The 23,988-nt window shown below is 36.6% G+C and overlaps 2 protein-coding genes, 1 non-coding gene and 1 pseudogene across 8 annotated transcripts in view; 2 read left to right on the top strand and 2 right to left on the bottom strand.

Moving 5' to 3' along the window:
- VMP1 (vacuole membrane protein 1) overlaps nucleotides 1-23,988 on the top strand; it is a 139,651-nt gene that overhangs the window by 56,494 nt on the left and 59,169 nt on the right. For 4 of the 6 annotated variants that reach the window (XM_064582388.1, XM_045889280.3, XM_054510914.2 and 1 more), the window contains 2 exons: nucleotides 4,758-4,925; nucleotides 12,967-13,098. In XM_064582388.1, the coding sequence (XP_064438458.1) occupies nucleotides 4,758-4,925; nucleotides 12,967-13,098 (300 nt within the window). The remainder of the gene's footprint in view (nucleotides 1-4,757; nucleotides 4,926-12,966; nucleotides 13,099-23,988) is intronic. The other 2 variants (XM_045889282.3, XM_064582389.1) reach the window with 2 other exon arrangements.
- TRNAR-UCU (transfer RNA arginine (anticodon UCU)) lies at nucleotides 1,888-1,971 on the bottom strand. Its single transcript has one exon. It is a non-coding gene; the product is annotated as a tRNA-Arg (tRNA).
- Nucleotides 6,183-12,343, top strand: LOC123854204 (transmembrane protein 256-like; annotated as a pseudogene).
- Nucleotides 14,413-15,408, bottom strand: LOC123854200 (proteasome subunit alpha type-6-like). Its single transcript, XM_045889283.3, has one exon. The coding sequence runs from the start codon at nucleotides 15,324-15,326 to the stop codon at nucleotides 14,589-14,591; it is 738 nt and encodes a 245-aa protein (XP_045745239.1). The 5' UTR covers nucleotides 15,327-15,408; the 3' UTR covers nucleotides 14,413-14,588.

Genomic DNA, 23,988 nt, shown 5'->3' with positions numbered 1-23,988 from the left:
TGGTTATGGAAAGTATATATCAGTTTAGTTGTGTGAATGAACTGTCCTTTCTTTAGGGAAAAAATTCTCATCAGATTGCTGAAATTTTCCCTTTTTAGAATTACTTAAAATTGAAACTATGAATAAGTGTTTTATCTTGTTGGATAGTGTCTTTGATCTGTTGAGGTACATATTTTATCTATATTTCAAGAATAGAAATGTAGTTTTTTCTTTCCTGTGTATCCCAGAAATCTTAGTTTAGCATCCAGGACCATTTAATTTTTGTTCACTGAGAGTTCATTTCTAGAGTTGAGGTGTAAACTGTTCCTACATCTTACAGGGGACAATTGTATGGGGATATCGTGGACAAAACCTTGAATTTCTTCTGTTTACTTACTGGTATCACATTTTTCTTTTGTGTTTTCAAACATTACAGGTGGAAACTAAATTGTTTTTTTTTTAATTGCATCTTATACTTAGCTATGTGTGCAGTAAGAAAATTTTCACCTAATTCAATTATTCTGAATTCCACAAACTTTAAACTTGGTTTTTTTTTTTTTAAGAATCACAAAGTAAGGGGCGCCAGGGTGGCTCAGTTGGTTAAGCGACTGCCTTCGGCTCAGGTCATGATCCCAGGGTCCTGGGATCGAGCCCCACGTCGGGCTCCCTGCTCAGCGGAGAGCCTGCTTCTCCCTCTCCCTCTGCATGCCGCTCTGCCTACTTGTGCTTGCTCTCTCTGTGTCAAATAAATAAATAAAATCTTTAAAAAAAAAAAAAAAAGAACCACAAAGTAAGGGCGCCTGTGTGGCTCAGCTGGTTAAGCGACAGCCTTCGACTCAGGTCATGATCCCAGAGTCTTGGGATCGAGTCCCACATCGGGCTCCCGGCTCGGCGGGGAGCCTGCTTCTCCCTCTGACCCTCTCCCCTCTCATGCTGTTTCTCTCTCTCTCTCTAATGAATAAATAAATAAAATCTTAAAAAAATAATCACAAAGTAATAATTTTCCCCCAACTGTGAAATCTCTTATGCATGTAGTATTCAAAGAAGAAGTTGTGAATTTCATGGTTAATCATAATTTTTAAGGAAAATGTGACTGATCAAAAGCATTTATGTAATTATTTTTTAAATGTAAATATTGCTGTTTATGGATTTCTGTGAATTAAAACTCAAGGAAAAGAGGAACAGACTATAAAACTTCACATAGAATTTTTTGGTACAGAAAAAAAATTTTTTTTTAAAGATTTTATTTATTTGAGAGAGAGAGAGAGATCACGAGCGGGGGGGGGAGGGTAGAAGGAGAAGCAGACTCCCCACTGAGCAGGGAGCCCAATGCGGGACTCAATCCCACACCCAAGGATTATGACCTGAGCCAAAGGCAGACACTTAAGTGACTGAGCCACCCAGGCGCCCAAAAAATGAATAATTAATTGATTCAGTGCTAAGTGTAGAACTTCATTTTTTAGATTTTATTTGAACACATACCAGTTGCATATAGGGAGAAATGTAGCTTAGATTTATGAATATATTTTTCCTATTAACATGCAACAAAAAGTTTTGTTTTAAATCACCTTTTTTTTTTTAAAGATTTTATTTATTTATTTGACAGAGACACAGCGAATGAGGGAACACAAGCAGGGGGAGTGGGAGAGGGAGAAGCAGGCTCCCCGCAGAGCAGGGAGCCCGATGCGGGGCTCGATCGCAGGACCCCGGGACCATGACCTGAGCCGAAGGCAGACGCTTAACGACTGAGCCACCCAGGCGCCCCTTAAATCACCTTTTAAAAATAAAAGTATTTTAAGATTTTATTTATTTGAGAGAGAGAGACAGTGATAGCAACAGAGATAGAGAGAGCACAAGCGGTGGGAGGGGCAGAGGAAGAGGGACAAGCAGACTCCCCCCTGAGCAGGGAGCCCAACCTGGGGCTCGATCCCAGGACCCTGGGATCATGACCTGAGCAGAAGTCAGATGCTTAACCGACTGAGCCACCCAGGCGCCCCCATCACCTTTTATCTTGATAGCAATAGGTCTTTAATATTTTATTTTCATTGTTGCATCTTGTGCACATTTGTCTTTGAACCACAATTCTTTTTTATTTTTTAGATTTTATTTATTTATTTATTTATTTATTAGAGAGGGAGAGAGCACACACACGCAAACATATGAGCAGGGCGGGGAGGGGGCAGAGGGAGAGGGAGAGAGAATCTTAAGCAGGCTCTGCGCTGAGTGTGGAGCCTGACACTGAGCTGGATCTCACGACCCGAGCCAAAGTCAGACGCTTAACCAACTGAGCCACCCAGGTGCCCCTGAACCACAAATTCTTTTACCTTATGATTTAAAAAGGCTCTCTTATATACAGAGACCACTTACTCTATATGTATATGTATAGAGAGAGCGAGAGAATAAAATTATGTGTACCTTTTACATATATAACATAATTTCATATTATATTACTTACATAACTTAAATTTTTTTATTTATTATCCTATAAAATTTTATTCTACAAATATAGTATTTTTCTTCATAATAATTAATGGCTAGTACATTTTGAGGGCTTATTCTAAGCTGAGTACTTTATATGAGTTGACTGATTTAAACCTTATAGTATCCCCAGAATGTAGGTTCTGAAGGTATTTGATGATTTCCATTTTATAGATTAGGAAAGCAAGACTCAGAAAGTAAGTGACAGAGGCCAGAACCTGAACCAGAACATCTGGCTCTAGAAGTTATGCCATGGCCACTATGTCCTCAGTATGCTTTACTCTTGTGTGTTAGAGCAACATGTTAAGGATGTCCAGGGTTTAGCTGTGACACCTCATGAGAACTTTGGAAATTGTTAGATTTTATTGACATATTTGATTATATTTGGAGTTTTTAAATTTTGGAGCTGGATAAAACTAAGAGTCTAATTCTTTTGCCTTGCAGAAGAGTAAAACTGAGGCCCAGAAAGGTTAAGTGACTTTGTCTAAGTTTAATTTCTGACCCTTAATTTACTGTTCTCCCAATGGTTCCCAAACCTAGCCTATTAGAACCTAACCTATTTGAAATTCTAAAAGAGCTTATTTAAAACATACAGGTTCCCATCCCCACCTATTGAATAAATCTATGCATAGGGGACCGATACATATATATTTTTAAAGATTGTATTTATTTATTAGAGAGAGAGAGCATGAGTTGGGAGAGGGGCAGAGGGAGAAGCAGACTCCCTGTTCAGCGGGGAGCCCGATGTGGGGCTCAATCCCAGCACCCCAGGATCATGATCTGAGCCGAAGGCAGACACTTAACCAACTGAGCCATCCAGTTGCCTCAGGAATTTATATTTTTAGTAAACTCCCTACTTGGTTCTTATGCAGACCCCTCACCTTGGCATACATGTGCACTTGGGAACCATTGTGTTTAAGCCTTTATCACACATCTAATATTAATCCATTTTAACCAGTGTGATTATTAATTTTTGTAATATTTTAAAATAAAGGTACACAGCAACACAAAAGCTTCCATAGAAAAAATTGCTTTAAAAGAAAAACTCGGGGCACCTGGGTGGCTCAGTCAGTTAAGTGTCTGCCTTTGGCTCAGGTCATGATCCCAGGGTCCTAGGATTGAGTCCCGCATCGGGCTCCCTGCTCAGCGGGAAGCCTGCTTCTCCCTCTACCACTCCCCACTGCTCATGATCTCTCTCTCTCTCTCTCTCACACTCTGTCTTTCAAATAAATAAAATCTTTACAAAAAGAAAAAAAACTCACTGATACTGGTTCCACACTTTTGTTTTAAGGATCTGTTATCTTTGGGGGAGGTAAGTTAGGTAGTTACTTCACCAACTGTTTTTAAGTAAGGACAAAAAGTGGTATTCTCAAATTATGCCTAAAAGAATAGGGCACAGGAAGTTTCTATCACAGGCTGTAACATTCTTACAATTGGGAATATAGATAAATAAAATCAGAATAAAGCCAGAAATCATAAGGTTTCTAGAGGCTGGTGTTGGGGGAGGAGATTGATTACAAAAGGACATGAGGAAACTTTTTGTAGCAATGGAAATATTCTATACCTTGATTGGTTGTAGTTATACAGTTGAATATATTTGTCAAAATTCATTGAACTACAGACATACAAATAGTGACTCTTACTATACATAAATTATACCTCAATAAATCTGAATTTTTTTTAAAAAAAGCAAGCCAGGAAGCAATTCTGAGAAGTATTATTTTTTCAAATTACCAACTGTAACTTGAAATATTTAGTTAGATTCGTGTTCTTTATTTTTTTTAATATATTTTTTAAAGATTTTATTTATTTATTTGACACAGAGAGAGACACAGAGAAGGAACACAAGCGGGGGAGTGGCAGAGGGAGAAGCAGACTCCCCACTGAGCAGGGAGCCCAATGTGGGGCTCGATCCCAGGACCCCAGGGTCATGACCCGAGCTGAAGGCAGATGCCCAACAACTGAGCCACCCAGGTGCCCCAGATTCTTGTTCTTTGAAAGCTAAGATTTTTCAGGGTGCTTGGGTGTCTCAGTTGGTTAAACATCTGACTCTTGATTGCAGCTTAGTTCATGATCTCACAGAGTGAGATTGAGCCTCGTGTTGGGCCCCATGCTGGGTGTGGAGCCTGCTTAAGATTCTCTCTCTCTCCCTTTGCTGCCCCCCCCATAAAAATAAAGAAATGAAAGCTAAGATTTTTCTATTTACATATAGTAATTAAGATACTGTTAAAATGACGTGTATTGATAATTCCTTTTGCTTTAATATTTCTCATCAGAGGTTTCTCATATTTGTTTTATAGGGTCCACATATAGCTTCAGTTACATTAGCTGCTTATGAATGCAATTCAGTTAATTTCCCCGAACCACCCTATCCTGATCAGATTATTTGTCCAGATGAAGAGGGCACTGAAGGAACCATTTCTTTGTGGAGCATCATCTCAAAAGTTAGGATTGAGGCCTGCATGTGGGTAAGATGTCCATTTTCATCTTTGTCTAAAATTAACCTCACTATCTTGATACTTTGTTGTACCTCATTAAAATTGAGTCCAAATATATATCTACCTAGCAAGTCAATAGATAATTAATTCATGAAGTCACCAGTTATCCACTTACAAGTAAGAGAAGCCCTTTAGAGTTTCCCCTATTCATGAATGACATTTAGAAGGAAGGCATGAAGCCAAGGGTATCACAAAGCAGTGGATGCCAAGTAGACCACAGGAGGGAAAAGGAGGACGGATAATGCAACTATACTACTTTGCAAAATTTTACCAATGTTAATAAACACATGTAGATAGATAAACACATAGCAAATGGTTATATATCAGACCCAGGTTGGTAAATGTTGTCTCTCTCCTATATTCAAGATACTCTGTTTATTCTTAGAGGGCTTATTTCATTTTCTAAGTTGTTCATAATACTGAAGTAAGGTCAGATATTTTTTAATAAACCAAACTTTACTGTAGTGGAGGTATCAGACGATATGGTTGTCTATGGTGATCTTACTTTCAATTGTACCAATTATTCTTTTATGGTTTGCTTAAGTATATTTTGGGAAGCTTTTGGACTGTATGTTCAGTGGCAGATTATTTTAATCTATACAAAGCATTCTTTTTTTTTTCATTGTGCCAAATTCATTCAAGTGTGTATCATTAAGGAATAGTTCCTTTGCTAAAGACTTTCTATTATCATTTGAATATTTTTTATCATTTGGACTCATTAAGTTGTATGTTCTCTGTAACTTTTTTCCCCTAACAGTGTCTTATAAAATAAAATATATGGGACAGATCGCTTAAAAATCTCAACTAAAATGAGCATGAATACCAAATCCACAGAAGAGGCAGAGTTTTCAAATACATTTGTTTAAATGTTAGCAAGGATGTTGGGTGTGTTTTTTTTTTCAAACTATCTTTATTTTTAGTATAAGTTATTTGTCTGTTACAGTATATATACTATAACCTAGTGTGTTGTATTTTAAAAGAATTACAAGGGAAATGCCATATATTGAATTTGTTGAATATGAAAGACAGGAATAATTGTCATATTTCCTGTTATTCTTTTATAAATACTGGAAACAGATTCATTGTACTAGTTGCATATGTTTTATAAATTTGACCACATTAGTCTTTTGATGACAAATTTTTTTTTTTTTTAGATTTTATTTATTTATTTGAGAGAGAGAATGAGATAGAGAGAGGATGAGAGGGGGGAGGGTCAGAGGGAGAAGCAGACTCCCTGCTGAGCAGGGAGCCTGATGCAGGACTCGATCCAGGGACTCCAGGATCATGACCTGAGCCGAAGGCAGTCGCTTAACCAACTGAGCCACCCAGGCGCCCTGATGACAAATATTATTAAAATAACAAAATACTGGGAACATGCCAGAAAGAGACCATGTATATAGATTTTGGTTTTCAGTTTTGCTTTTGTTCTTTGATAAATGGTTTACATGGCTGGATTAACACTAATGCCAACAAAGAAAAACTTCCATTGCAGCTGGCAGTGATAATTGCCTCCTCCAACTCCTATAGTTCATACTGTCTGAAGTGCTCATTTGGCTTGGCTCCATGCATGCCTTAAATTAGTTAACTTGGCTGGTGTAGTGGCTTACTTTCCCAAATAAATTTTAAGCTTCTAAAAAATATAGACTGTACCTTAAATTTATTACCCTTACAGCAATCACCATTAGGCTTTGCACATAGTATAAGACTGTTGATAAGTACTGATTAATTGGCTAAGTGCTCCTCATATTTCCTTTTTTGAAATTATTTGTCATGTATAAAGTATAGCACATATCAAGTTATGTTTAAATTGGTTCCTTTTGTTCTCAACATTTATATGGATAGTCCTTCCAACAAAAGGTGCTGGGAAAACAATATTCACATGCAAAAGAATGAATTTGGACCCTTATTTTATGCTGTATGTAAAAATTAACTCAAAATGCATTAAAGACCCAAACTAAAACTATAAAACTCTTAGAGGAAAATATAGAGACATATCTGCATGATGTTGGATTTGGCAGTGGTTTCTTAAATATGACCCCCAAAGCATAGGCAACAAGAAAAAAAATAGATAAATTGAACTTCACTAAAATTAAAATCTCTTATACATCAAAGAACACTAAGAGTGAAAAGACAACCCACAGAATGGGAGGAAATGTTCATAAATCATATATTTGATAAAGGTTTAATATCCAGAATGTTTGAAGAACTTCTGCAACTCAACAACAAAAGACAAACAACCCAATTAAAAAATGGGCAAAGAACTTGAATACACTTTTCTCCAAAGAAGATATACAAATGGCCAGTAAGTACACAGATTCTCAACATCATTTAGTCATTGGGGAAGTGCAAATCCAAAACACATGGAAATATCTCTTTACACACACTAGGATGGCTGTTATTATTTTTTTTTTTAAAGAAAACAACAAGTGTTAGGATGTGGAGAAATTGGAATTCTTATAGACTGTTGGTGAGAATGTAAAGTGATTCAGCTGCTGGAGAAAAGAGTTTTGTGGATTTTCAAAAACTTAAACATAAAATTACCATATGATCCTCCTCTAATTCCACTCCTATGTAAATACCTACAAAGAACTGAAAACTAGGACTCAGGTATAAGTATAGGTACTTGTACTTCAATGTTCAGCAGAATTATTCACATTTTCAGAAAGGTGGAAACAGCCCAGTGTCCCTCAGCAGATAAATAGATAAACAAAATATAAAATACAGGTGACCATCCACTGCCATGGCCAGGGCAGGGGCTGCTTTCCACTGCTTGGGCGTCTTGTCCAGAGCCAGGGCCTTAGGCTTGGTCTCCTGCGGGGGTGCACGGTGCCGTTTCCGAATGCCTACAGGAAGGAGCTCTTTGACAAGACCAACAAACACCATTTCTTACACAGCCTGGCTCTGTTAGGATTGCCCCATTGCAGAAAGTCCCTCTGGGCTGGTTACTGCTAGCTTCTGGAACCACCTTATTCTGCACCAGCTTTTACTACCAGACTCTGAGTGGAGACCCCAGCATCCAGACTTTAGCCCCTGTAGGAGGGAGCCTGCGAATCTTGGGCTGGCTAGCCTTGGCTCTTTGAGCTTCCTTGCATTTGATTTCTGGGTACTTCTTTAAGAGTTGGAGCAGGGAGGGGATTAAAAGAGAAAGGCCCCTCCCCCCAAAAAATGTGGTATGTACATATAATGCATTATTATTCATCCATAAAAAGGAATGAAGTTCTGATTCGTGCCACAATATGGATGACCTTTGAAAACATCATGTTAAATGAAATAAGTGATTACACAGAAAGACAGATATTGTATGATTCCACTTACGTGAATTGTCTAGAAGAGTCAAATTCATAGAGACAAGAAGTAGATTCGAAGTTACCAGAGTTGTGGGGAATGAGAAGTTAATGCTTAATAGGTGCAGAGTCCATTTGGGTGATGAAAAATATTGGAAATAGTGATGATGGCTGCACAATATTGTGAATGCAATTAATGCCACTTAGTTTTATATTTTAAAATGGTTAAGTGGGATATAGTCATAAAAAGTTCATGCTACTGAGGTTGAGAAACTTAATTTAGAATGTGTTGGCTTTGATTCTTATAGTTTACTTTTCACAGATGTGGTCCCGTTTGTGTTCATATCCATATGTTTTTTTCAAGAGAATATCTTGCTTGATTAAAAACTTATTTGAAATTTTTATCTAATTTGTACTTAGCAAAATAAAATGTCTTTACAGACTTCACTTAAATGTACTGAATCAGTAAAATCATTAAAATACAAAGTACTTTCAATTACAACATAAAGACCAGGGTTACCCTCAGTTTCAACTTGTTCATATGGGTCTTAGGAGCACGCTGCTTTTTTCATTTGCACCTTCTGATCTTCCACAATTTGGCTGTATCACCAGTGCGAGGCTTCAGAAATTTTTTCGCTCATGAATTCCAGTAACAGTTATGTATCCAAGCACTGGAGATTCAGAGTGAGCAAAACCGAACAGTCTCTACCCTCGTGGAGCTTTACATTCTAGTGAGGGAAATAATTATCATGAAAAAAATGTATAAGTAAATATCATGGAAAAATTATATATATAAATATGAAGGAGATATCTGTATAACACAAAAATTTTCCCTGATTTGTAATTCAGGGAAGATTTCCATGAAGAAGCGATGTTTCAGTTCCAATCTAAGAATGATAAGGAGTAAAGTGGTACAGGAGGGCAGGGAAGAGAAGAGCATGTGTGTTGACTTTTAGATAAAGAGCATCACCTTTTAAAGTCATTTATTTGTTAAGTTCATGGTTAGAGGGTGTTTATTGTGGTAATATATGCATAATGTAAGTTTTACCATCTTAACAGGTTTTTTTTTAAGATTGATTTATTTATTTTAGAGAGAGAGGGTGGGGGGATAATATCTATTCTACTTTCTGCCTCTTTGAATATGTCTAATCTATATAAATGGAATCATATAACACTTGTTTTTCTGTGTCTGGCTTATTTCACTTAGCGTAATGCGTTCAAGTTTTGTCCATGTTGTAGCACATGTCAGAACTTCATTCCTTCCTGAAGCCATTTTAAAACTGACCCAAGAGAAACCGGAAGCAGATCTTCTCTTTTATTTGCAAAACAGTCTTGATAATTCTACTAGGATTGTATAATTGGTTTTTTTTAAACATTGCTGTAAGAACCCTGAATTTCTCAGTGGTTTCAAGCTTACCCTCCTAACTTCTGCTCTTAACCTCTGATTTATGTTTGTAATTGGAATATGTAATAGAAAAATGATTTTGGTTTTAAAAAGTATTAATACACAGATAATACAAAACTGTAATTTCTGAGAGTCAGCTTATGTAAAATTTTCTGCTCTCCAGATTTTTACCATTAAACTTATGATTCCCAACATGGAAAAGCAAAATGCTGCTGATTTGCTTGTGAATCCACTTGACAAAACTTTTTAAAAATTCAGGATTTTTCTCCTCCCCCAAATCTTTGAATAAAATTGACACTCCAGGGGTGTCTGGGTGGCTCAGTGGGGTAAGCATCTGCCTTAGGCTCAGTCTTGATCCCAAGGTCCTAGGATGGAGCTCCACATTGGGATCCCTGCTCAGTGGGGAGTCTGCTTCTCCCTCTCCCTCTGCTCCCCTGCTCCTGCTCTATCAATCGCTGTCTCTCTATCACAAATAAATAAATAAAATCTTTGAAAAAAAATTGACACTCCAGGAAGATATTTCCCTCTTGGTTTTGCATATTTTGTGCATGTTAAACTCTTCTCCAATTCAAGAAGCATGGACTTCAGGGTAATCAATTGATATGGAGCACATGGTTTTTAGAAGAGCTTTCTGAATTATTGCTTGACTAAAAACCACTTGTCTCTGTTTTGCAATAAGGAAGCCGGTTATTTCTTCCCCTTAATTAAACCTAGGCTGACAGTTTTTAGTGTTCCATAGTTCTGTTTTGGTTTTTTGTTTTGATTTTGCAAGAATTATAAAATTGTTTTGTAAGAATCTTGAGATTATGGGACTTCAGTGTCTAATTTGAGATAAATGACTAAATAAGCTTTTATGTCTAGAATATAATGTGTTTGGGGGGACCTGTCTGGATGACTATATTTCTTTTATTTATTTATAAGCATAAAAAACAGAGTATTGACTCGTGATCACCATTCTTTTTTCTTGATAATGTGGGAAAACATGAGCAGAATTAAACTATAACAATAAATATGGTCAACCAAGTATAAGATAGTATGTAGCTCTTGATTTCATTTCAATACATTATTACTTCCTTTTTAGCTTTAAGGAAACTTGTCATGAGTTTGAATCATATGATTGCTTTCAGAACTATTGAACATTTGAGTTAACAGGTTTTAAGAGAAGTTCATGTTTTGAATAAAATGTTGCAAGTAATTTTTATTCCCATTTTTTGTAATGGGAAAAAATTTATAGAGAATTATAATTAATTTATTATATTATTACCCAACCTCAGCTAATATTAATTCCTCGCTAATATGATTTATCTATATCCTTTGTCACTTGGCTGTCAATTATCTTGAAGCATATCCTACATAACATATCACATTTCATCTGTAAATATATCAATCTTAGGACTTAAAAAAAATTATCACACCTAAGACAAATTAGGAATAGTCGCTTCAAATCAGTTACCCCATTAATGTTCAGATTTTTCTGATTGTGTTTATTTCCTTGTTTTTTGTTTGAAATTTATTTGTGGTTAAACTGGGTTGTTTGTCAAATATAGTTTCCCATAGTCTGGATTTTACTAATTGTATCCCAGTTGGCATAGTTCAGATATGTTTCTCTGTTCCCTGTGCTTCTTGTGAGTTGATAGTTAGATTGAGAGGCTTGAAAAAAAACTTTTTTTGACAAGAATACACTTCATAGTCTTGTGTATTTCTATCACAAGGAATAATAATGTCTGATTGTCTTTCTTTTTGTGATATCAGCACCATTGTGATACAAGTTCATTATTTTATTAGGGGTTATAAACTGGGGGCATTCCAGTCACATCATTTTTTTCTTTAGTTATTGATTAGAATATTTTTATAAAGAGAAACCTCCTTGGGGCGCCTGGGTGGCTCAGTCAATAAGTGTCTGCCTTCAGCTCAGATCATGATCCCGGGGTCCTCGGATCGAGCCCTACATCGGGCTCCCCGCTCAGCGGGAAGCCTACTTCTCCCTCTCCCACTCCCCCCTGCTTGTGTTCCCTCTCTCGCTGTGTCTCTCTGTCAAATAAATAAATAAAATCTTAAAAAAAAAAAAAAAGAAACCTCCTTTTCACCAATTTGGTTACCCTGAGATATCTTTCATATAGATAAGACAGGATAAGTAATGGATTCTTTCCCTTTTTTTACCTGTTTTTTAAATAATAAATTGGTTCTCTGATATCCTCCAAAGTTGACTAATGTTAACTTTTTTTGTTTAGCAAAATATGATTTGTGTTTTTTTCATATATCCTTCGATGTATAGTCTCTCTTCCCTCTCATCTATGTTCTTTAAGTATAGCCTGATTCTTTTTGCACTTAAATATATTCCTTTTCAGAACTCTTGTTTCACATGTGAATAATGCAGTTTCATTTGGAGATTGTTGATTCCACACATCGGAATATAACACTGTGAACACAAAATGTTTGAATTTGATAATGTTCCTTGGGGATTCTTTTCAAGGCATTTGCTGACAGAGTCATAGTACAGAGTGAATAGAAAGACCTAAAATTGTTTCTGAGAATTACCAAAGCTTTTTCATTCACTATGACTCAAGGCGAAGGATGGTTCAAAGTTGAGAATTTTCCTAGAGACTGTGTACCTTTTACATTATTATCTTGTATTTAAGCCTTTTAAGTCCAAACCAAGTTCTGGTTCTCTTACCTTTGTTTTCATCCTTTTGTCCTAAGCTGATTGAAAAAAAATTCTCTTCAAAAACAAGAATCCACAAAGTGACTGAAACATGAGTCACTCAATGTCCTGAGGAAATAAACATTTTTCCTGTGGTGAAAATCTATCCATCCTAATGTTGAGTTTTCAAGGGGCTTCCTGACCGCGATTTGTTAAAAGTTTTAACTCTGCACAAAATAATGTTGTATTGAGATTAAAGCAACACCCTAAATACCAGAAAATTCCTAGAAAAAAAATTTTTTTAATATTTTATCTAACAGTTCTACTGGTGAATACTTATTACCGAATCATTTGAAAATTTGAAAACGGCGGCGGGGGCGGGGGAAGCTGGCAAAATAACAGTATAAGTAGAGACGCTAGAGAACTTAACATTAATTTCATATCTGTAATGCACCAGGTATTGTATAAGAGTTCAATGTATATTATGTTGTCTGGCATTGCACAGGTCAATATTAGGACCAGGATTCACAATATGTTCTCTTGATTTTGCAATATATGTTTTCCTCCCTAACACATGCATCTTAACATGCTTTTGGTGATGTAGAAAAATATAGATTTGATCTGTTTAGTGTCACTGTGTTGGGAACAGAATCTCATGTGACTATTTGGTTTTGCACATAGGGTATCGGTACAGCAATTGGAGAGCTGCCTCCATATTTCATGGCCAGGGCAGCTCGCCTCTCAGGTGCTGAACCAGATGATGATGAGTATCAGGAATTCGAAGAAATGCTGGAACACGCAGAGACTGCACAAGTAAGAACAGTAGGGAAAAAAAACAAAACAGAATACTTTAATTATCCTTAAAGAAGTTGTGGCTAAGGTGAAATTGTTAATAGTTAGTTTGAAGAAGAAAACTGCCAGTGTAAAAATAAAAATACATGGTTTGGGATAGAATATTCAGAAAAGCTGAAATATAAAAGTGAGTATAATCTTGATTTTAGAATAGAGAGATACAGATAGTCCACAAGACAACTCAGACTAAGCTGAAACACCTGGCCAGAAACCAGGGTAATTTGTTGTTGCCAATGAAATTAAGGAGCCAAAATATTTCTTTATCCATTATGTGTTTTTAAGTATTATCAAGCAGACCACTAACTAAATAAGGGGGACAAGTAGGTGGGTCAGGCTGAGTCCAAAATAGTCAAACTTCTGAATAAGTTTTTGAGAATAACATCAAAACAGTTTATCATGTTTAGAGGAAATTATTTGGGAACTCCTAATTAATAAAGGACAATTACAAGGGTGCCTGCTCAGCTCAGTTGGTAGAGCATAGAGCTCTTGATCTCAGGGTCATGAGTTCGAGCCCCACATTGAGGGTAGAGATTACTTTAAAAAAAAAAAAAAGGTTTTTGGGGCACCTGGCTGGCTCAGTCAGTAGAGCATGTGATTCTTGATCATCAGTTTGAGCCCCACATTGGGTGTAGAGATTACTTAAGGAAAAAAAAAATTATATATATATATATACACACACACATATACACATATACTTTTTTTTTTTTAAAGAAAGGACAATCATTAATAAACTTACCTTTAACAGTGGGGGGGAGGGGTAAAGGCTGAGGCCTTTATACCTGAGTATAAACTATATATCAACCTATATCTTAATGTTATAAAATAGATGTTTTATTCTTTGCAGGAAAATTCCTAAGAATATTAACTGATTGATTCTCCATCTTGGGAATGACAGTAGAAATCAACATAGACAAAAATAAAATATAAAAGAGATTTTTGAAAGATTATATATAAAATACATCTCCCAGGGCTCTTGGGTGGCTCAGTCATTAAGCGTCTGCCTTCGGCTCATGTCATGATCCCAGGGTCCTGGGATTGAGCCCTGCATCGGGCTCCCTGCTCAGCGGGAGGCCTGCTTCTCCCTCTCTCACTCCCCCCTGCTTGTGTTCCCTCTCTCACTGTGTCTCTGTCAAATAAATAAATAAAAATCTTTAAAAAAAAAAAATACATCTCCCTTCCCAGATTTGCTCATTAATCTATGAAATGAAATTGTTTGAAAAATTGTCTTATTGTTTTGTGTTTGTAAGTGCATGTGCCCACAGAAGCACACACACATTTTTTTTTTTTCCCAAAAGCACTGTTTTTATTTATACAGAGTCCTAACCACTTCAGCGGCAGGGCAGGAGTGGGAGAGATTCCTTTTTCAATCCAGGGGCCTCCATAATGTTGGTCTGTTGCTACCAAACACACAGGCAAGTGGCGTCATGGATTTGGTAAACTTACTACAATGTTTAGTCTCTCTCTGCTAGAGCAACAAGGTGAGCATCAATCTCTGCTTCTGAAAGAATCCTGAATTTAGGATTTTCAACTGTAACTACTCCAACTTCTATTTCTGAAGTTTTAAAATCAATTGAGAGAACAGTAGATAGGCGTGTAATTGCAGTTTCCACTGTCTGTTCAAATGTCCAATCAAATTTCTTCTTCACTTTTTTTTCAAGGAAGCTGGTTGACTCCGTTTGTTTAACTCCTGCTGCAGTGGCTTTAAACCCACGGTAGTAACCTGCAGGATCACACTTGTACACCTGAGGGCCTTGTTCTTCATCTATACCAATTAAAATCATACAACAACCAAGAGGCATTTCAGCATTCTGTGTGTAGACCTGAGAAATATCAGCAATTCTTTTGCACAGCATGTCCACAGGAATCTCATAGCCATACTTGTATTTCCAATTAGCTGCCCCATAGCGTGCCCTCTGTACCTGGGATCTGCTGTCACCTGTCATTCCTGTCATCACACAGCCAATGTTTTCAGTTATCTTGAATAAGTGAGTCACTGTGCTGGAATCCAATAATTTGTCACATACTTTCTTCTGTGTTACAATTACTGCACAGTCTTTCCCTCTGACAGCTACCGATGTAAGGCCACCCTGGTTAATAGCCTTAAAAGCATATTCTACTTGGTAGAGCTGGCCCTCGGGTGAAAAAATGGTAATGTGGCGGTCAGAACCAGCGCTGGAACCACGGGACATGTTGGCGCACCCACTACTTCAAGCACTGTCTCTGAGCCCCGTAGCTCCCGCACCAGGGGTACAAATCTCCCCAGAAGTTGCAACGACTCCACACACACATTTTTATGAAGAATGAGTTCATAGTTTTCTTCTCAGTGGAATCTGAGACTCAAAAAACCATTACCCTCAATGGAAGAAAATATATATGTGTGTATATATATATATGTGTGTGTGTGTGTGTATATATATATATTTAAATTTTTTATTTATTAGAGAGTGAGAGAGCACAAGCACGGGGAGTGGGAGAGGGAGAGGGAGAAGCAGGCTCCCCACTGAGCAGGGAGCCCGATGCAGGGCTCTATTCCAGGACCGTTAGATCATGACCTGAGCCCAAGGCAGACGTTTAACCGGCTGAGCCGCCCAGGCGCCCCAGAAAACATATATTTTAATGACAGATGGGCTTTTTAAAAAGGCATTATTAGGTGGAAATCCACTAAGGATGGTTAATGGTTTTTAATTGAAAACAAAACTTTCAAATATGGAATAGCCAAATAACCAAATATAAAACAAATGAATCAAAGAGCTTTGAGCATCTGCTCTGTGTGGAAAGAGGCAAGTTGGCCTTGGTATTTGCTTTGCCTTATCTATCAACCAGATAACTGTGTCTCTTCTTCTCACATCATAATGCTTACATAAATGCTAATAATTTTTACTAATATAAACAACTTTTTAATTATTTTTAATGCTTTTTAAAACCCGGTATCTAATTTGTTTTTTTTTTTAAGCCTTCACAAAGTTTTTTTTAAAGATTTTATTTATTTATTTGACACAGCGAGAGAGGGAACACAAGCAGGGGGAGTGGGAGAGGGAGAAGCAGGCTTCCTGCGGAGCAGGGAGCCCGATGTGGGGCTGGATCCCAGTACCCTGGGATCATGAACTGAGCCTAAGGCAGATGCTTAATGAATGAGCCACCCAGGCACCCCCCAATATCTAATTTGACCCTTGTGTTAACTGAAATAGTATGGAAAGGTACTATTCTTCTAATTTTAGAGAAAACTTCAAATCTAGAAGTTGTTGCCTCCCTAATTTTACACACTTAGAAGTAGAGCTAGAACCAGATCTCGGAATGCCAGCATTATTGGTATATTCCAACTACTGAAACCATGTCCATCTGTAGACTAAATGGCTGAGTATCTTCAGTAGCAACAACCGATACATCTGGAATTGTAATGTATGTCATTTAACATCTCAAAAACTCCTTTCGTCATCTATATAAAATCAGTAAGCTAAAGTAGAATAAGTCTAGGATGCTTGTAGTTTTAAATTTTTATGCTGTGTTTGGATGCCAAACAGGTATAAGTATTGTTCTCTGTTAAGTCAACTAATACACTGTCATTGTTTCCCCCTTTTTTTTTTAACTTTTTGTTTCGGAAGTCATAGTTTTTCATTTGCATAGTTTTTTTCAATCCCTTCTCTCCCTTGTTTTTTTTTTTTTTTTAAGATTTTTTTATTTATCTGACAGAGAGAAAGACAGCCAGAGAGGGAACACAAGCAGGGGGAGTGGGCAGAGGGAGAAGCAGGCTTCCTGCCGAGCAAGGAGCCCGATGCAGGGCTCGATCCCAGAACCCTGGGATCATGACCTGAGCCGAAGGCAGACAATTAACTATGGAGCCACCCAGCCACCCCTCCCTTCTCTCCCTTCCTCCAGCTCTGTAAAACACCTTTCTATATCACTTTCCACTTGGTAACACTATAAACTATTATCAATTCTATTTTTTTTCTTGGGAGTCCTCACTTAGGAGCTCCCACCCTCCCCCCTGCACTGCAATCTGGACTATAGTCTCTTGGATTCTCCCTGCACAATTGCTTCTTTTTCCATTTGGATCTCTTCTTTCTTTTGTTTTTGTTTGTTTTTATTTTTTTCAGTAATCTCTACCCCCAACATGGGACTCAAACTCAACGACCCTAAGATCAAGAGTTGCATACTCTATTGACTGAGCCAGCCAGGTGCCCCTTGTTTTCTTCTTTCTCAATTTACTCCTTCATTTTGGTTGAATACATTCTACCATAGCTTCCTGAGAAAGAATGAGTAGATTTGGAAATTCTGAAAATGCTGTGTCCTTCATTCACACTTAATTAACTGAATGTAGTATTCTAAGTTGAAAATCATTTTTTTAACTTAGAATTTGGAAGTCATTGCTCAGTCGTCTTCAGACCTCTGGTGTTGATATTGATGGAGCTAATGCTATCCTGACTCCTCTTCATAGGTAGTCTTTTTTGGTTGTTTTCTTTTCTTTTCTAGATACTGTTAGATTCATTATCTGAGGTATGGGTCTTTAAAATTTTATTCCTCTTAATTTTTTTTTATCATTTTGCTCCTAATACTTATCACATTCTACTTTGTATGCAATTTCCTCAACTTTATCTTCTAACTCTAATATTAAAATGTTTTTCCACTGTCATATTTATTTTCAAAAAGTGATTTGCATTATATTTCCAAGAAATGGTTTCTTATCTTTTTTTTTTTTTAAAGATTTTATTTATTTATTTATCAGAGAGAGAGAGCACAAGCAGGGGAAATGGCAGGCAGAGGGAGAAGCAGGCTCCCCTGCTGGGGAAGGAGCCCTATGTGGGACTCGATCCCAGGACCCTGGGATCATGATCTGAGCTGAAGGCAGACGCTTAACCAACTGAGCCACTCAGGTGTCCATTTTCTTATCTTTTTTTTTTTTAAGATTTATTTATTTTAGAGAGAGAGAGCATGCACATGAGTGTGAGCACGGAGGGAAGGGGCAGAAGGAGAATGAGAGAGAGAATCTCAAGCAGCCTCGCTGCTGAGCATGGAGCCTGACACAGGGCTCAATCTCATCTGGGATCATGACCTGAGCCCAAATCAAGAGTCAGACACTCAACCAACTGAGCCACCCAGGTTTCTTATGTTTTTGAAGATATTTCATTTCTTCAGGTTTTCTGTTACTCCAGGCATGATTTTTTCCTTTGTTCTGCTTCCTGTTGGAAGCTTACCTCCAAGCCTGGTGATCCTTATTTTTCTGCTTCTATGTAAGAATAAGGCACATAAAAGCTGAACGGAAGCTCTGTGTGCGGAGGCAAGTTGTAGAAGTGGCAGGCCGTCTTATTTATTGGAACCTCCAAGTGTTAGTTTTGGTGGCTCCTTCATTTAGAATAATTCATTTTCTCTAAGTGATGGATCCTCCAAATTTCTTGCTTGGGGAATATAAACTTTGTTGCTGACATTGTAAAGCTAGGCTATAGAAGTGGAGATCGCCATTTACCATATAGACTTATCATTTAACTCACTTGTGCTCAGACTATGAATACCTGTGTAAACATGTCCTGAGCCCAGAACCTTTGGTTCACTTTGTCTAGAGATTATACTTGATATCTTTTATGGGGCTAAGGGAAGTTGTCTGTGCTAAGTAAGGGTGGGACCTAGGAGTCTACTTCTTATGCTGTCCCCTCGGGGAACCTGGGTGGCTCAGTAAGTTAAGTGTCTGACTCTTGATTTTGGCTCAGGTCATGATGTCAGGGTCATAAGATCAAGCCCCGTGTCAGGCTCCACACTCAGTGAGGAGTCTGCTTCTCTCTGTCTCTCTCCCTCTTCCTCTGCCCCTCCCCCTACTCGTGCTCTCTTTCTAAAATAAATCTTAAAAAATAAAATACAGTCTCCTTGGTTTTGGCCCTACCCCAGCCTCTTCTGCAGTTCAGCTGAAGACCCTTTTTGGAGTTCTGTAATGCAGATCGCTTTGCTTTTCCCTTGTCTTCATTAATGCTCATTTCATCAAAGACAAAGTTCATGTTTATATTTTTTATTTTGGGGGTTATTGTTAAGATAGGAGGTGTTCCAGCTATCTATTTTGAGTAACAAACTACCTCAAAATTCACTGGTTTAAAACAAAAACATTTATAGTGCTCACATATATGAAATTTACTCAAAGTGGCTTGACTGTAAATTGGAGAATTTACTTTCAAGATGGTTTACTTACATGATTGACAAATTGATTCTGGCTGTTGGCTTGGAGTTCATTTGAACTGTTAGTTTGGGACCTCAAGTTACTCTTGATGGAGATTCTTGGGCTTCCTCATATTATGGCACCTGAGTTCCAAAAACGTGTTTGGAACGAACTTAGGTGGAAGTTGCAAGGTTTCTTATCCCAGTCACTTTGCCACATTTTGTTGGCCAAGTAAGTCACTAAAACTAGCCCAAATTCAGAGAGGAAAATTAGGAGTAAGCAAGAATTTGCAGCCATCTCTAATCTACCACAGGGATGAAGGTCTTATTTGGTTATCTTAAAGTGGAAACCTTCCTGTGATATCATTTTTAATAGAATAGAACATTGACAAACCAGAATTTCTTTATAGGAGGGGAACGGGATGGTAAATGATCTTGAATTTATATAATGTAAGAGGTTGTTGAAAAGAATTTAGACATATTTCCTTGAAAGGGGAAAATGATGAACTTATCAAATATCCAAAAGTTGTCTCTCCTGTGGCAAGAGAATATAGTCATGCTGAGAAACTGAAGAGGTAAACTTTGTCTTAGAATTAGTGGGTAGAGGTTTTCTGAGGCCCACAAGGCTCAATATTAAAACAAAACAAAAAAACCCACTGCCTATCAGTTTTAACTGTGTACAAATGGAATTGCTATTTCAAAAAGAATGAATGCCTTATCTCTCTCTCTGTGGTATCTTTCATGGATCCATGCACAGCACTTCCTGCATTGTGTAAAATACTAACTGGATGACTCATTTCATTCTTCCCAAGTTTTTGATTCTAGGATTATAAATAATACATTCTGTAAACTTGTTACCATCTAAAAGCTCAACCTCTAAAAACTCAGATCTTCTAGAATTTGATGAAGTAAATTATGCTTCATCTTGTACATTGATTTGAGCTCTTGAAGACTTTTGAGTCTTGAAGATACTTAATCTTTCTCTACCATTAAGAAAATAATCTTTTTTGTTCATCTGTTATGGCCCTGATTATTTTAGTTACTTTTTGACTGGATCTTCTCTAATGCAGCTTTGTTTGTTTTGAGTCGTGGAAACCAGCCTGCACACAATATTCTGATGGTTATGAGGTTTGGCTGCTTTCATCGTATAAAGCCAATAATTACAATCACTGTTTTAGGATAAACTATATATTTCTTATTCCCTAATTTTATATCTGCTTATATTGAAAAATCAAGTAAGCAAAATGTGGACATTCTGTTTCATGTCCTTTAATCAGAAATTATATATTCTTTTTGAACATTTCATTTAAAATTTTTACCCAGAATTGCAGATATATGTACTATCAACCAATTATGCAGTCACACTAGAGAATAATTAGGTGAAATAATATGATAAAAGACTAATTCAGCCCTGGCAACTATTGATTTTCTTTCTGAGATCAGTAGAACTATATATAAGGTCCTTAAATGAAGTACCATAGTACAACTCTGAAGTAGGGATATTTTTCCAGATTTGGACAGGAAGCACATTCAAGAACACACAGCCAGTGAATCTCAGAGCCAGCACACAACCCAATTTTCTTTTTTTTAAAAGATTTTATTTATTTGTCAGAGCGAGAGAGAGCACAAGCAGGGGGAGCGGCAGGTAGAGGGAGAAGCAGGCTCCACGCTGAGCAAGGAGCCCAATGCAGGACTTGATCCCAGCACGTTGGGATCATGACCTGGACTGAAGGCAGATGCTTAACCAACTGAGACACCCAGGCATCCCCCAACACAATTTTCTGCCATCAAGATTAGTACTCTGCTTACTGTACTACAACATAGCAACATTTTCCTCTAGTTTAATGCAGTAAAAAGTGAAGAACCAATTTAAAATTTTTTTCTTTCCCCTATACTTGATTTGATTTTTCTTTCTTTATGGCCTTTCATTGTTTTGTTTTGTTTTTTTACAAGTTTTCATCAATTTTGTGGCTTATTATAGATTTTAGCGTATGTGGATGTATTTATTCCTGTATACTTTTCCCCAGATTTAGACAAGGGGTTTTGTGAGGGTTATAACTTCGTTTATTTATTTTGCGGTTATGGGGGTGGGGGTACAATAGTTGGGGAGGGGACTGTTGCCAGTTTTCCACATTATAAATTATCTGAGAGAGTCCTCACTGTTTTAATTCATTATTCAAAGAAGAGCTTCTAACTGTGGCTTAGCAAAAATAAGTTTTTGTTTTTGTTTGTTCTTGCTAACTCTGTGGACTCTTACTATGTCCAAGTAAAATCTATTATATCTCAGCTGTTTTGATACACTTTTGTGACAAATTCTTGTTTTTGTTTTTAAGGCTTTCACTATGCAAATAAATTTATAACAATTTGTAAGGATTTTTTGTCATTTTATTTGTAAATAGTGATCTTAAAAATATTTATCTTTTCAGTAACAAACTTGTTTTAGGCTCTTTGCTTCTGTTATTTTTCCAAATTTGCATATTTTACAATTACATAAATGCTTAAAGTAATAGGACTGGAACATTCCAGAAGTAGTAAAAGTAAAAAGTAAAAGCCCACATACCTACTTCCCAGAGTGGGATAATAATCACATTTTAGACTGTGTTCTTTGCATATATAACTTTTAAAAATAAAAGCCAGAAGCATACCATAAATATTAGTCTGAAGTTCCTTTTTCACATATATGTCATGGACATTTGATACTGATTTTTAAAATTGTGTTACTATGGAGTGACACAGGTCATTGTGGAAAATTTATGTGTGTATTTAAAAATAATTCCTATATCCTTCAGTCTGTTTTTCTATAAGCAACTATAAGAGTGAATTGTATTTATTGCTTTGTGACTTGTTTTGAATATAAAAACATCCTATGAACAAAAAATTTTCAGTGTCATCAAATATTTTCCGTATCTTTGCTTTTTATAACAACTTTGTTACAAAGTATGTTCATTGTATAACATGTTGAAAATACAGATAAACAAAAAAAGAAAGAAAAAAACTTCATCTAACCGGTTCATTTACCCGTTTTTTATATTTAATATATTTCTCACTTTCTTATTGATTGACATTTTTAAGGAGATTTCTTTTGTTATATGCTTTTCTGCTATTTTTTCCATATTGTTTATTGTGTGTGTTTTTATTATGTTTTACTTCTTGGATAAACAAGTTTACTTTTTTAAAAATTCTAATATCTTAGACTTTCCCTTTTGGAGTGATGCCTAAAATTATCTTACTGAACCCTTATGACTATGTAGTGAATATTAGCCATATTTCCTTTTAGTATATTTATGGTTTGATCCTTCCATCTTTAAATATTTATTAAAATATTTGTATCTATCATATAATGTAGAAATCTAACTTTCTCCCCTTTAGGTAACTAGCTATGTGATATTCCAACATTTTCCCAGTGATAGCAATATGTTAGTTTTGTCTTACACTTTATTGTTATAAATTGCATATTTTATTTTTGTAAATAGTTATTGTTATGTAAAAAGATACTATGTTTTTATTTATTTGGTAAGCTATAACTTTATTGACATCTTTTAGTTATATCTTTGTGATTTAAAAGTTTTTATACTATTCAGTTTCGCAAGGATCCAAAAGTTTATCTGACTTTGGTGCTGGAATTTCCTCACAGATACATGTATTTTGTAAAACCCCCAATTTGATAAGAACACTAAAATATAGAAAAGTTGGATCAACTGTAGCTAAAACAGGAAATTAAGTAAAATGAGTGGGTATATAAATTTTAAGATTGCCTGAGACTGAGGTAGAAAATGTGTTTTTTATTCATTTAGGTAAAGCCCTTTGATAGAATAAATTTATCAGCAGGAAGAGTGAAAAAAAATACTTGGCTCTCATTGCTTTATCATGTGCTCTCCAACTAGGTTAAAGGGTATATATGCTTTTATTAGGAAATTGTTACTAGGTAGCAATTTTACAGCCAAGTATTTGCGTAAATTCTAGTTTTGACTAATCGTTGGATTTTGTACCATAGATATTTTGAGGAGAATAAGAGATTACTAATACATTTATTTTAATTTGGATTCTTTATGGTACCTCATTTATTTTTGTGAATACAGTACTGAGATTAGGCAGTATTTTTCCACTAAACTGACTTCCTTTTGTTCTTGGCTTTCTATCATGTTTTCACTAGATGTCTGTGGGAGGTAGACATGAATAAATGTAGCTTCCTATGACCTTGAACTATTCTAGCATAATTTATAAAATATAAGTCTAGATAGCTGTTTATGTGCTTGATGGACTATTTCATGCAAGGTTTTTTTTTATGATTTTATTTAAAGAGAGAGTGCATCCACATGCAAGCAGAGGGAGGGGCAGAAGGAGAGGGAGAGAATCTCAAGCAGACTCTGTGCTGAGTGGGGAGCCCAACGTGGGGCTCAGTCTCATGACCCTGAGATCATGACCTGAGCCAAAATCAAGAGTCAGATGCTTAACTGACTGAGCCACCCAGGCACCCCTCATGCAAGGTTTAATTGTTCTCTTTATGATATTCTTTTTCTTCTTTGTTCCTGATTTCTGTTAATGATGTCACCATCCTCATAGTCACAGTCAAAACAGAGTCATCTGACTCCCTCCTTGCTTCCCATATCCATTCTTCAAGGCCTGTTGACTCTACCTCCTCAATATCTTCATATCTGCCCTCTCTGGTTCAGATCTTTACCACCTCTTCCCTGAACATTTCCAGTGACTTCC

The sequence above is a fragment of the Mirounga angustirostris genome, unplaced genomic scaffold (assembly GCF_029215605.1).
Source record: "Mirounga angustirostris isolate CCGP_5_RB_7025 unplaced genomic scaffold, mMirAng1.0.hap1 SCAF_17, whole genome shotgun sequence".
Classification (NCBI taxonomy): Eukaryota; Metazoa; Chordata; class Mammalia; order Carnivora; family Phocidae; genus Mirounga; species Mirounga angustirostris.
This window is presented reverse-complemented; position numbering and strand designations above follow the sequence as displayed.